The sequence below is a fragment of the Hemitrygon akajei genome, chromosome 8, assembly GCF_048418815.1.
Source record: "Hemitrygon akajei chromosome 8, sHemAka1.3, whole genome shotgun sequence".
NCBI classification, from domain to species: Eukaryota; Metazoa; Chordata; class Chondrichthyes; order Myliobatiformes; family Dasyatidae; genus Hemitrygon; species Hemitrygon akajei.
In genome coordinates, this window is record NC_133131.1 from 135445427 (window position 1) to 135459589 (window position 14163).

Consider the following 14163-nt stretch of genomic DNA (forward strand, 5'->3'; position numbering starts at 1 on the left):
GACAAAAACATTTCATCCTATCCACCACACCCTCCAGACCCAAAAACACTTCATAGATCTTTACAGAGTTTTTTCCCAGCCTAATGACATGTTTTCTGCAGCTGGGGTTGGGGTCAGAACTGTAAAGAATACTGCAAGTGTGGTCTCAGTTACAACATGGTGTTCCAAGTCCTGTGCTCAATGCCCTTACTGATGAAAGCAATTTTCACTGACCAGTCTACATTGTGTCTCCACTTTTGGGGAACTATGTACCTGCATCCCCAAACCTCTCTACTCAGCCACATTCTCCGTAGCCCTGACATTTACTTTGTAAGTCCTGGCCTGATTTAGCTTACCAAGGTGCAAATCCCACACTTCAATTCCATCTTCCATTTTGTTGGTCCATTTCCCCAACAGTAACTTACGATGGTCCACTTTGTTGTGCACTGTACTATCAATTTAGGTGTCATCCATAAGCTTACTAACAATGCCAACAATCTTCTTATGGAAATCATTAACATAGATGACAAACAGTGGAACAAGCACCAATTGCTGCAGCACACCACTGGTCCCCGACCTCCACTCCGAAAACAACCCTTGACTGCCTCCCTCTAATCGCTTCCACAAAGTTAACTGTGTATCCAATTGGTTAAGTCACCCTGGATCCCATATTATTTAATCTCCCAGACTCTCCATGCAGGGCCTTGTATGTTTTGCTGTACTTTAAATGGCTGTTGACTGGTGTGAGCTTGGTGGACAAAGGGTTTATAGCTATGCTGTAAATCTCTGTGACACTACGAGCTCAAATTCCATTATAGCAAGGGTTCGCAGCCTGGGCTCCATGGATCCCTTGTTTAATGGTAGCGGTCCATGGGATAAAAATGGCAGAAATCTATGCATTATATCATGGTGTGAGGAGCAAGAGGGGAATGGGTCTTTAATCCTGAAGTGCAACCTCTCAATCAGGCAAACTCTGTCTGATCATCCAGCCACCATCAAACGTCCCTCTCCACCCTTCTCATTAGCCAAGTCCCTTCCCACACAAGCCTCATCTTTAGTCCTGCCATACTTTGTTATGCATAGCAGTAAGTGATTCAGAAAGCAATGCTACATAAAGTGCCTTATGGAGCTTCATGTATACCCTTCATTCGGGAACTAGATAGATATTTGAAAGCAAATGTAATACAGGGATATGAGTGAAGAGCAGTTGAGTAGAGCTATGGATTTCTCTTTGAAAGAGCCACCTTAATGGCTCAAATATGCTGTTGTGATAGGATTGGGTTTGCTGACCTTGGAGGGTCTACATTCAAACAAAGATCTTAAGCACCATCTGATATGCAGTGCCTTGTAAAAGTACTTAACCCACAACCCTTTGTTTACATCAATGAGTATTACAACCAGGAATTTTGATCAATTTAACTAGTCATTTTTATTTGTGAATCATATGCTCTTTTTTTCCACAGTGGAGCACTAAAAGCAGGGAAAGCTGTGAAGTATGAAAAACTAAAAATTCAAAAACTCAGATGTCAGCAATTCAGAAGTATTCATCGCCTTTGCTCAGTACTTAGTTGAACCACCTCTCACAGCTATCACAGCCAGTAGTCTTTCTGGATAAGTCTCTATTAGCTTTGCACAACATGATGCAACAAGATTTGCCCATTCCTCCTTGCACAATTGCTCAAGCTGTGCTGGGGTTAGTTAGAGAGCGGCAGTGGAAGCAATCCTGTGGTCTTGCCTGCAATGCTTGATTGGGGATAAGGTCAAGATTCTGACTGGACCACTCAAGGACATCAACTTTCTTTATCTGAAGCTACTTCATGTTTGCTCTGGCCATGTGCCCGTGGTGTGCCTTGGGTCATTGTCCAGCTGAGAGGCTAACTTCCTCCTCAGTTTAAGCTTTCTGGCAGAGGCTAGCAGGTTTTTATCTATGATCTTTCTGTATTTAACAGCATTCATCTTCCCATCAATCCTGACCAGACTTCCAGTCCCTGCTGCTAAAAGCTTCCCTATAGCATGATGCTACCTCCACCATACTTTACAGCAGAGATGGTGTTACCTGGCTGATGCACGGTATTAGCTTTACGCCACACTTACTACTTTGTGTTGAGGCCAAAAAGTTCCACTTCAGTCTCATCCAACCACAAGACCTTCTTCCACATCTTTACAGTATCTTCTAAGTGACATTTTGCAAAGGTTTTATGGACAAGAACATGATTTTTTTTTAACCAGGGCTTCTTACTTACCACTCCTCCATAAATACCAATTTTGCACAAGACCTGAGAGATTGTGGAGCCATGAACTTCATCTGCAGTTGCAGCCATTGAATTCTGCAGCTCACTCAGAGTGACTGTTAGCATCATAGTAGCCTCTCTTACAGGTGTCATTCTTCTCCAGCGGCTAAGTTTAGAGGGGTGGCCTGTCTTAAGCAGTAGGGCTGTGGTTTCACTATGGACTGTACTGAGCTCCGAGGTATGTTCAGTGCCTTTGAGATGGTCTAATACCCTTCCCCAGATTTGTGCTTCTCTATTATCATTTCATTGACTTGTCCAGAATGCTCTTTTGTCTTCAGTTTGGTTTGGTCTGTAGAAAATCTACCATACTCTTGGACCTAACAGAAAGAGGAGGTATTTTAGCTTCCCCTTGTCAAACTTCAGGCTGAATTTGATCATATGATGAACCCTTTCCCCTAAGGGTTCTTTTAACTTAAGATCTCTAATCAATTCTGGTTCATTGCACATTACCCAATCCAAAATAACTGATCCTCTAGTGGGCTCAACCATGAGCTGCTCTAAAAGGCCATCTCATATGGACTCTAGAAATTTCTCTTCCTAGAATCCACCACCAACCTGATTTTCACAATTTACCTGCATATTGAAGTCCCCCATGACTATTGTAACGTTACCCTTTTAGCAATGTATTTGTTATCTTTAGTTATCATTTGTAGACCACATCCCTACTACACCCATCAGGATCTTTTTCCCTTTGCAGTTCCTCAGCTCTATCCACAATGGTTCAAAACCTTCTGATCCTACGTTACCTCTTTATAATGACTTGGTTTTATATATTTTTTTACCAACAGAACAATACTGCCCCATCTGCCTTCTTGGCTGTCTTTTCAATACATTGTGTATTCTTAGACATTAAGCTCCCAGCTATACTCTTTCAACCATGATTCAGTGATGCCTACAAAATTACACTTGCCAATCTGCAACTACCTTAAGTTCATCTACCTTATTCCATATACAGCACACATTCAGATATAACACCTTCAGTCCTGTATTCACCCTTTCTGATTTTGTCTACCTCTTATGATGCATCTCATCCCATTGACTGCAATTTTGCCCTATCAACAAGCTCTCCTCTCTCCAAGTTGCCTGTTTGTAAACCAGTTACCTCATCTTCAGCACTATAATCTGCCGTTCCTATGATACTTCTTGCATTGAAATATATGTAGCTCAGGACACTAGATGCACCACGCTCAACCTTTTGATTCCTAACTTTGAGGTCTTACCAACATCTACCTCCACAACCTCTCCACTAACTGTTCTGGCACTTTAGTTTCCATTCCCCTGCAACTCTAGTCTAAACCCCTCTGTGTAGCATTAACAAACCTTCCTGCTAGGATAATAGTCCCCCTCCAGTTCAGGTACAAAACATCCCTTCTATACAGGTCCCACCTTCTCTGTAAGAGACCCAGTGATCCAAAAATCTTATGCCCTCCCTCTTACACCCATTCCTGAGCCACATATTAAACTATATAATTTTCCTAGTTTTGGCCTCACTAGCATGTGGCACAGGTAGCAGTCCTGAGATCACAACCCTGGAGGTCCTGCCTTTTAACTTAGCACCTAACTCCCTGAACTCCCTATGCAGAACCTTGTCACTAGTCTTATCCATGTCATCAGTAGCTACATGGACCACAATATCTGGCAGGTCATTGCTTCCTCAGAACAGATTCCAATGATATAGAAATTTGAAATCCTGCCCCCTGCACCACTCCCTCAGCCACTGATTCATCTTTATTATCATCCTATTCCTGCCCTGACTAGCACGTGGTTCTGGAAGCAATTGAAAGGTTACTGTTTTGGATGCCCTGCACTTCAGCCTCCTCCCTAACTTGCTATACTCACTGCGCAGAACCCCTTTCCCTTTTCTACCTATGTCATTGGCTCCAAAATACACTGCAACTTCTGGCAGCTCACCATCCCTCTTCAAAATCCTCTTCAGCCGCTCTGAGACATCCTGCACCCTTGCATCTGGGAGGCAACTCACCATTTCAACTTCTCTTTCTCAGCCGGAGAGTTTGCTGTCTGCCCCCTAACTACTGAGTCTCCTATCGCTATCGCTCTGCCTGACTTTACCCTTCCCTGCTAAGCCTCAGAACCAGGCACAGTGCCACTGGCCTGGCTGCTGCTGCTGTACCCTGTTAGGCTGTCGTCCCCCATAGCAGAATCCTAAGGTGTATACTTGTTGCTGAGGGGAATGGTCAAAATGGAGCCCTGCACTGACAGCTTACTCCCTCTACTTCTCCAGGTTGTCACCCATCTCCAATCTACTGTATGTTCACTCCTAGTAAATTGGACGCTGAGCCCGCTTGACCTCAGCACTGCTAGCATATACCGGAGCATGTGCACCGTCCATTTCAAAAGCCGATAACAGTTCTTTTGTTTTGCTGATTTTGAGGGAAAGGTTGTTGTTGTGACACCATGTCACCAGGATTTCTATCTCCTGCCTCTTCTCTAACATGGCCCACTATGGTAGTATCATCCGTAAACCTGCAGATGGAGTTAAAGTAGAATCGAGACATGAATTCGTGAGTGGAAAGAGTGTAGAGTAGGTAGCTGAGAATGCAGCCTTGTGGTGCATTCACTGTTTTTAGAAAGCACAGAGAAATAAATACAGTACTCCTGCACACAGCTCTCCACACTTCTTTATTTGCCTACTCCTAATAATCTTGATACTCTGGGCATGATTTCGGTTTTTTTATTTTATAATGTATGCTAACAGCATCTTCCTGTAAATGGTTAGAAATGTTAAACTATTGACATCAAACTAATGTTCACCATAAAACTTCTGCAGACTGATCCCAAATGACAGATCCATCCCAAGTACTTGTATTTCCCATGAAGATACTAACCAGCTGGCTTTGAATTTCCATCAACTTCTGTTTTGTTTTCTTGTCCTTATTATCTTTGGTAATTGTAGTGCTTCATGACATTGTGATAGTTTTGCCACACGGGAACACACTTTATATACGTAATTGTGCCTGTAAATATATGTATGCTTATTTACGTGTTCTGCATCTCTTTGTGTGCCTCAGTTGTTCAATCTTCACAAAGGAGGTTAATTTCCTGTAAAGATGAATGGGTGTAATTTTACTAAGTTACAGCCTAGGATTCAAAAGCTAAATGAGTACTTACAGAGTTAGGATAAGGGTAAAAGTGAATGGGTGACTGGATAGATTTGGCGGGAAAACAGTTTTTCTGTGTTGCATCTTTCTATGACTCTTCAATCGCTTCTCCTTAAACATCAGTGCCAATGAGATACACAGCATGCAGGTCCTGATGAAGGGTCTCGGCCTGAAATGTCAGCTGTTTACTCTTTTCCATAGATGCTGTCTGACCTGCTGAGTTCCTCCAGCGTTTTGTGTGTGGTACTTTGATTTCCAGCGTCTGCAGATTGCCTCTTGTTCATCATTGCTAATGAATCTCCTCAAACATAACCATTCATAGTTCTCACTTAATTTGACATAAAAAGAGGATATTTGGTCAATTTGGTTATGGTGGTCCCCAACAAAACAACCTTGTCAGTTTCATTCCTTCCTTCCTTACTTCTCTGTAGGCATGCATCTTACTCTGTATCTCACACAGCCATCAAATCCCCTTTAATTCCTTATCCTCTTGGCATTCCGGAGACGATGCACAAGCTACACACAGATAGCACCGGAAAGTCTCCCTCTTCCCCCACCGCCCCGTCCTTTTGTCCATCCTGCCTCTCAATAGTCCCAATTTATATTGCTCCACTGTTGCATCTACACTCAGTGACCACCTAATTAGATCCCTCCTGCCCCTAATAAACTCATCGCTGAGTGTGTGTTCATGATCTTCTGCTGGTGTAGCCCATCCACTTCGAGGTTCGCAGTGTCGTGCATTCCGAAACATTCTTCTGAACACCACTGTTGTAATGTCTATTTATTTGTCACCTTCCTGTCAGCTTCAACTAGTCTGGTTATTCTTCTCTGATTTCTCATTAACAAGGCATTTTCACTACCGCTCGCTGGATACATTTTGTTTTTCGCACCATCCTCTGTAAAATCTAGAGTCTGCTCTATGTAAAAACCTCAGGAAATCAGTAGTTTCTGAGATACTCTAACCACCCATCAGGCACCAACAATCATTCCACAATAAAAGTCATTCGTATCACATTTTCTCCCCATTCTGATGTTCAGCCTGAACAAATAAACCTCTTGGCCATATCTGCATGTTTTTATGTGTTGAGTTGCTACCATAGAATTGGCTGATGAGATATGTGTTTTAACGAGCAGATGTACTTAGTGAAGTGGCCATTTAGTGTATGTCAACAGCTGCTTGAACATAGGAACTGGCTTCCCAAACCTCAAAATCAGAATCAGGTTTATAATCACCAGCATGTGATGTGAAATTTGTTAACTTAGCATCAGCAGTTCAATGCAATGCATAATATAGAAGAGAAAATAAAATAAAAATAAGAATAATAAATAAGTAAATCAATCACAGTATACTTATATTGAATAGATTTAAAATGTGCAAAAATCAGAAATACTGTATATTTAAAATAAAGTGAGGTAGTGTCCAAGTGTTCAATGTCCATTTAGGAATCGGATTCGAAATTTTACAATTCCACAATTCTCCCTTTAACAAATCTTCTTGACCAAGCTTTGTTCTTTGACCATATCAAATGCCAGCATATTTTAAGGCATGGTGCAAACTTTTATTTGATTATTATTCTTGGGCTATGCCTTGGGATATTTTACTGTATTAAATGCAAGTTTTGTTGCATTTATCTTTTTTATGAGACTAATATTGCTAACAGTTCTTTCAGCTCAGAATCCTGTATTCTTTACATCTCGACAAAGGACCCTGGAAAGTTTGACTCTGTTCAAGGGACTGTATAAATGCAAGTTGATTAGATGGTTGTTGTCACCAATCACTTTCTGTTATTTCAGCTGTGCAATGGAGGTTCTGTGACTGATCTTGCCAAAGGCTTATTAAAGCGAGGAGAAAGAATGAGTGAACCGATCATTGCCTACATTTTGCATGAAGCTCTTATGGTAAGATTTCTTCTAACCTTTTAACAAGCAGCATTCCCTTTTAGCTCATAATGCAGCAATACATAGGTTATAAGCTCCTTTTTACAGAAAACATGCAAATGCCACAAGGTGATGTGCTAGAATTAAAATGGCTCACTCATCATGCTGATTAGTCAAGAAGGCTTTAGTTGCTGCAGGCATAATATAACTGTCATTTTTTATTTTTCTCCAGGGCCTGAAACACTTACACAACAACAGAACAATTCATCGTGACATCAAGGGCAATAACATCCTATTAACAACAGAAGGAGGCATCAAGCTTGTGGATTTTGGTATGTAGTGATACAAAGAATCCAGTCATTCCCCTTTTGTAGAAGTGTAACCACGCAGGCTGATTGGAACAAGTGGGCAAAAGTGCAGTCAGAAATTCAGAGGTTTATGTCCAAAGAACAAAAGTATTGGCCAGAAGTTATTTTAACCCAGTTAATCTGCAATTGTTTGCACTGAGGATGAAGGAGTAGAATAGAGGAATTTGGGATCTAGTACCATCTTCAAATTTTAATAGGGAATAATGAATGAAGAGGAGTATTGGTCCTTTGCATAAAGGGGTCATTTAAAATCTGGACAGTAACCACAGGCTGCATGGATCGCCCCCTCCCTACCATTTTAATAACCAAGCAGTTGAGGACATCTACTGGTAACTAATCAGAGAACCAATGTCATAGAATAGATGTGATATCCAAAGAAGCAGGGATTTGTGAGGACTTTCTTCCAGGTTGGAGTTGTTTCACCATAAGGAAAGAATAGACTTGGGTTGATTGGAAAAGAAGAGGCTGAAGTGGAATTTAGTGAGGTATAGAAAAAATTATGATAGGGCAAGATGTTGTGACTAGGAAACATCCATTTCCTTTAGTAGAGTGATGATTACCTGAAGACATATATTTAAGGTTGTTGTTAGTATTCAAGAGAATTTTTTCTCAATGAAAGAATGGTCAACATTTGGAAGCCTAACAGGGTGAAAGCAGAATTACCCCTGGATGAAAACCTTGTGTGTCCGAACCTGCAAGACCACAAACTAAATGCCAGGAATGGAAGTCTGAAGAACGGAATTCTTTTAGTGGGAAAGTTCAAATAAAAGCACATCAACCTGAATCATTTATTCCATTTTTCTCTGTACAAATGCTGCCTGTTCTAGAGTATTTCCAGCACTTTCTGTTCTTACTTCAGATTTCCAGCATTTACAGTTATTTTCATTTTTATTCACTTCTGCAATTGCTTTTTTATTAGTTTGGGGATGGCTGCGGCCTTCCTACCAGTTCAGCACAGCGAGAAGGTTTGGGAGCAGAAGTCAGTTAAAATGTTTCCATAGGATAATAGAAATCATCAAAGTGAAAATCTTCAAAGTCATTATTATCATTTGTACAAATACATATGCACATATGTAATGAAAAATTCCTTGCAGAAGCATCACTGGCACATAGAATCCTATAAATAGCATTCACAGGAAAAACATATTTGTAAAAAAATCATAATTAGAACAAAAATCAAAGCTCATTTCATTAAGGTTGTGGCGTGTTAGATTGCAATGGCTTCTATGGGGTCAAGTGAAGATGTTATTGGCATATTTAAACATTTTTTATGATCACCAGACCTTGCTGGACATTAAGAACATATAGTAGTGCAGGTATACCTCATCAGTGGGTTGTTTGTTGGTGGAGAAAGTGAAGGAGCTGGACTTGGTATGGATCATGTTGCTGCCGGCGTCTGAGAGGCATCAGAGGAGTTGGTGCGCCAAGATGGCGTGCAGTCAACAGCAAGTGATCATATTTGTCGCTTTTCCTGTGTTTGCAAGACCCTGTTTGACATTGTAAACTGTGGAATGCTGCAAGTCCGATTCACTGATTTATTGGTGGATGACGGGTGGGCTGTGTGGCCTCAGTAGTATTGAAAACCAGGCTTCAGGCCGCAGTGTTGTCTGTTTACAGCCGCCCAGCAGAGAGGTGTCAGAGTTAGTGTGCTGTGGTGTCCAAGCTGGGGTCCCCACCCCCTCCTCCCCCATTGTTCACTCAGTAGAAGACAAGCTGTAGTGTGTTCGAATGCAGACTGCCACATATTTATGGACTCAGGGTTTTGGACTATATATTTTTCAGTGTGACTGTACTCTACAATTTATCTTATATTATACTCTACTAGTATCATATACTAATATCTTATATCTACCATCTGCTATATGTGACTGTTGGTACTGTGCTTTGCACCTTGGTTCCCAGCTGTTTCGTTTGGCTGTATTCATGTATGGTTGAATGACAATTAAACTTGAACTTTGAACATTAGTGGACATTGATCAAAGTTGTCACAATGTTGTTAAACTACAGAGATTAGGGGTTTCTCAGTTGGTCTAAGAACTGAATAGTTGAAGGGAAATAGCTGTTCCTGGACCTGCTGGTGTGGGACATTAGGGTTCCGTACTTCCTGCTCAATAGTGGCTTCATAAAGGTGGCAGGTTCTAGATGGTGGGGATCTTTAACGATGAATGTTGCCTTATTGTGGCTGCACCTCCTGGAGATGCTACTGATGATAGTGAGTGAGTTGACTATGACAGTATCCACTACCCTCTGCACTTTCTTATGTTCCAGCTCATTTGGATTGCCCTGCCAGATCAGGATACTTGAACAGTACTGAGGAAATTTATTAGTGGCCAGTGACAAGCTGAAAACCCTAAATCTCCTAAGATTTTCCTTCTGATTTCATCTCATCCTGGGCCCAAGAAAGGTCATCCAATATGTTAATACCTAGAAATTTAAAGCTGTTGACCCTCTCCACACCTGGACATCCTGAAAAGACTGGGATACGTTTGCCTTCCTTGCCCTTCCTGAAGTCAACAATCAGCTCTTTAGTTTTGTTGATGTTAAGCGAGAAGTTCTCATTACCACACCACTCAACTAGGTGTCCTATCTTGCTCCAGTAAGCTAACTCATCCAACAACAGTAATGTCATTAGCAAATTTGAAGATGGAACTGGAGCTGTGCTTTTTACACAACAATCTGTTGTGTGAGAGAGTGGAGCAGGGGGATAATCACACAGACTTGAGGCATACCTGTGTTGAAGATCAGTAAGGAGGTGAAGTTGTTACAAATTCTCACTGACTGGTTTGACAATGTAGAACTTGAGTATCCAGCTGCACAGGGAGGTACAGAGACCCAGATCTTCAATATTGATGATGAGCTTGCATGGGATGATTGTATTGAACTGAGCTTTAGTCAAAGACAGCAGCTTGATGCATGAGTTTCTGTTGTCCACATTATACAGATCTGAATGAAGAGCTAGGTAAGTTGCATTTCTACTGACCTGTTGTGGTGGTAGATACATTGGAGCAGATCCATGTCATCTTTGAGGCAGGAGATGATTCATGCCTACGTCTCAAAACACTTCTATGCAGGTAATGTAAGCATAACTGCATGATAGTCGTTGAGGCAAGTCACTACACTGTTGGACTGCTGCTGCCTTTTTTAAATTTTTGATCTTGATTCACTTTTATTGTCATTTCAACCATAACTGCTGGTACAGTACACAGTAAAAATGAAACAATGTTCCTCCAGGACAATGGTCAGAACCTCAGACTGCAGAAGTGAGAGGCTATACATATCTGTTAAGTACTCCAGCCAGTTGGTCCACACAGATTTTTAGTGCTTGGCCTAATAAATAAGCCAGGCCAGACATCTTTCGAAGATTCACCTTTTTGAACGATGCCTGGACATCAGCCTCATAGACTAAAATTACAGGAGATGTGGGGCTCATGTGAGTGTGCACAGTTCTCCCTATCACAGTATACATAAAAGTTATTGAACCCATTCATAGAATACTTTGAACATATAAAGGTAGTTGTTTTAGCTGTTTGTCAAAAAAGACTACCAAATCCAAACTTACATTCCAGCAATTATTTGGGTGTGCATTTAAAGAGCAAGTTCTGGCTCTTCAAGTACACGTCTAAATAATTTTAAACTTATGAGGGCTTTTTTCCTCTACCACACATTCAAGTAATGAATTCCAGCATCCCTCATCCTAGGTGAAAATATTTTGTCCTCATCTTCCCTTTAGTCTTTCTACCAATTACAATATTTTAAGTCTTTGAATCCTCTGCTGAGATAAATTGCTCCTTCATATTCAACTTATCCCTGTCTCCTAGAAAGATTGTTTTCTGGAATTCTCCCCCCATGAGCTACCTGAATACTGGACTCCTCCTTGCTTGTCAGCTGTCTCTCTCTTCCACTGAATTCAGGCAGCAAACACACAAAGAGGCATGGCCTTAAAATTCACTGAGATTCAGAGTGCTGGGTTTTAGAGTTTCCCGCCTGCCTCATCAGAGGGGCTGGTGAGAATATTTAGCAAAACTCTCAGTCTTGCTAAATATTCTCTCCAGCCCCTCTGCTGGATTAATAGACAAAGGCAACATGAATTTTGTTCATAAAATCAATATACCATCAAGTCCCAAGTCCATACAAGGATTAGTTAATTCAGGGTATTCAGGCACAGAAAGTTATTAGGAAAACCAATAGAACCATTATTGGATATAACAAGGGGAATTGAATAATAAAATAGGGAGGTTTGTGCATTAATTTTATTGCACGTTGGTGGAAGCACAGAGTACAGTATTGGTCTCCATTATTAAGGTAGAATGTATTGAAAGTTGTTCAGAAGTTTACAAAACTCTTCTAAGGAATAAACAAAATCTTTAATGAGGTAATGAACCGTTAATAAATCTTTAATGAATTAGACAGGCTAGGTTTCTTTCCCTTGGAGTTGAGAAGAATGAGAGGTGTCTTGATCCTGAAAGGTCTTCAGAAGGGTGGATGTGGAGAGGATGTTTCCGCTTATGGGAGAATTTGAAACTATGTGTCCCTATTTAAAATGAAGGATTTGCCCATTTATGGCATATTTTCCCTTTCATAAAAGGTTGCACGTTTATGGACTGCTCTTCTTCAAAGAAGGATGATGGTGGGAGGAACGATTGTGCCAGTAGTCTTCCATTGTTCCTCAACTATCCCACCATATAGCCCACATTCCCAGTCTCCTTTAGCCAACTTCTCCCCCATCCTGTTGTACGTTTACTTGTTTAGACATAAGACTCTGGTTTTAAATCAGACCCTCCATTTGTATGAGTAATTCAAACATACTAAGATGAGTCTCTGTAGGAGGATCCTTAACAATAAGGTTGTTCATTTAACCTGTCTCGTTGCACAGGACCAGATCTAAAATAGCATTTTTCGCTTGTTGGTTCACTAACATGCAAATCAGAATCAGGTTTATTATCACCAGCATGTGACATGAAATTTGTTAACTTCGCAGCAGCCGCAGTTCAATGCAATAAATAATATAGCAGAGAGAGAAAAAATAATAAATACGATAAAACATAATAATAAACAAGTAAATCAATTACGTATATTGAATAGAAAGCTTAAAAATGTGCAAAAACAGAAATACCTTATATTAAAAAAAAGTGAGGTAGTGTCCAAAGCTTCAAACTCCATTCAGGACTCGGATGGCAGAGGGGAAGAAGCTGTTCCTGAATCGCTGAATGCATAAATGCATTCTATGAAGTTTTCTTCAAGGCTGTCTCAACCAATGTACAAGTGGCGGTCCCCTATGACAGCTACCAGTCCATTCTTACATGGATCGGATGATTCTTGCCCAGGTCACAACAATGTTAATATTAACTGTTGTGTAAACAGCACTCAGGTTTTTTTTTCAGTTTACTATTCCTAATTTCTACCCAGATGGACTCAACATTCTGCTCTTTAGATCTTATATCATCCTCATGGTTGCACTAACCTCATCTTTAAGTCAGAGTGAGACCTCACCTCCTTTACCTTCCTATCTATCCATCTGTATTACCTGATACCCTTGAGTATTTAATTCCCATTCATTTCCACCCTTCAGCCACGTTTCTGCAATGGCCAATAAATTATACCCCTCTGTTCTGATTTGTGCCACATCTTCACTGAACTGGTTTCAAACATTACAGGCATTCAGAGTGCCTTTAATTTCATTGTCTGTTTACAAACTAGTAGTCTTTATGTCCTTTGTATTTGACTTTTCTCTTTTCTAATTTTTGCTTTGGTCTATTCATTGCCCTCCCTTTATTTTTCAGCGGCGATTCCCAACCCCTGCCATATTAGTTTAAACCAGGTTTTCCCAACTTGTGGTCCATGGACTCCTTGTTTAATGGTATTGGTCTAAGGCATAAAAAAGATTGGGAACCCTTGGGTTAAACACTCTCAAACAGCAGTGGAAAACAATCCTCCTAGGACATCGATCCCAGTCCTACCTAAATGTAGACTATCTGGTTTGAACTAATCAAACCTGGAACTACTGGTTCCAGCTCTCCAGGAGTCTGAAAATCTTTCTCCTGTATCACCGTTCAAGCCACATATTTATCTTAACTATGTTGCACAGGTCGCAATCCTGAGATTATTATCTTTGAGGTCCTACATTTTAATTTATCTCCTAGCTCTCTAAATTGAGCTTGTAGGACCTTCTCTTACCTTTTTCAATATATTGTATCACAATAACTGGCAATTCGCCCCACTCTTCCAAAATGCCCAACAACCACTCTAAGACATCCTGACCCTTGCACCTGGCAGGCAAAGCACCGACCAAGAGTTCCATTTGCAAACACAGAAGCTCCTGTCTGCTCCTAGCAGAAGCTCCTAGCTCTCTAGCGGTGTCACACGTTTTCCTGCCCTCCTGTGCTGCAGACCCGCCCATGATACCGTGGTCCTGGCTACTGCTGCCTTCCCCAGATGAGCCATCTTCCCCAACAGAATCCAGAATAGTACAGTGTATCTGTTCTGGTGGAGATGACCGCAGGGATCATCTGCACTCTCTTCCTGCGACTG

General features: G+C 41.0%; 1 protein-coding gene across 1 annotated transcript in view; it reads left to right on the top strand.

Annotated features, from left to right (window-relative positions):
* Positions 1 to 14163, top strand: part of myo3a (myosin IIIA) — a 404249-nt gene that overhangs the window by 84547 nt on the left and 305539 nt on the right. Inside the window, exons 4-5 of the mRNA XM_073055309.1 lie at positions 7184 to 7288; positions 7500 to 7599. Coding sequence (XP_072911410.1) covers positions 7184 to 7288; positions 7500 to 7599 — 205 coding nt within the window. The remainder of the gene's footprint in view (positions 1 to 7183; positions 7289 to 7499; positions 7600 to 14163) is intronic.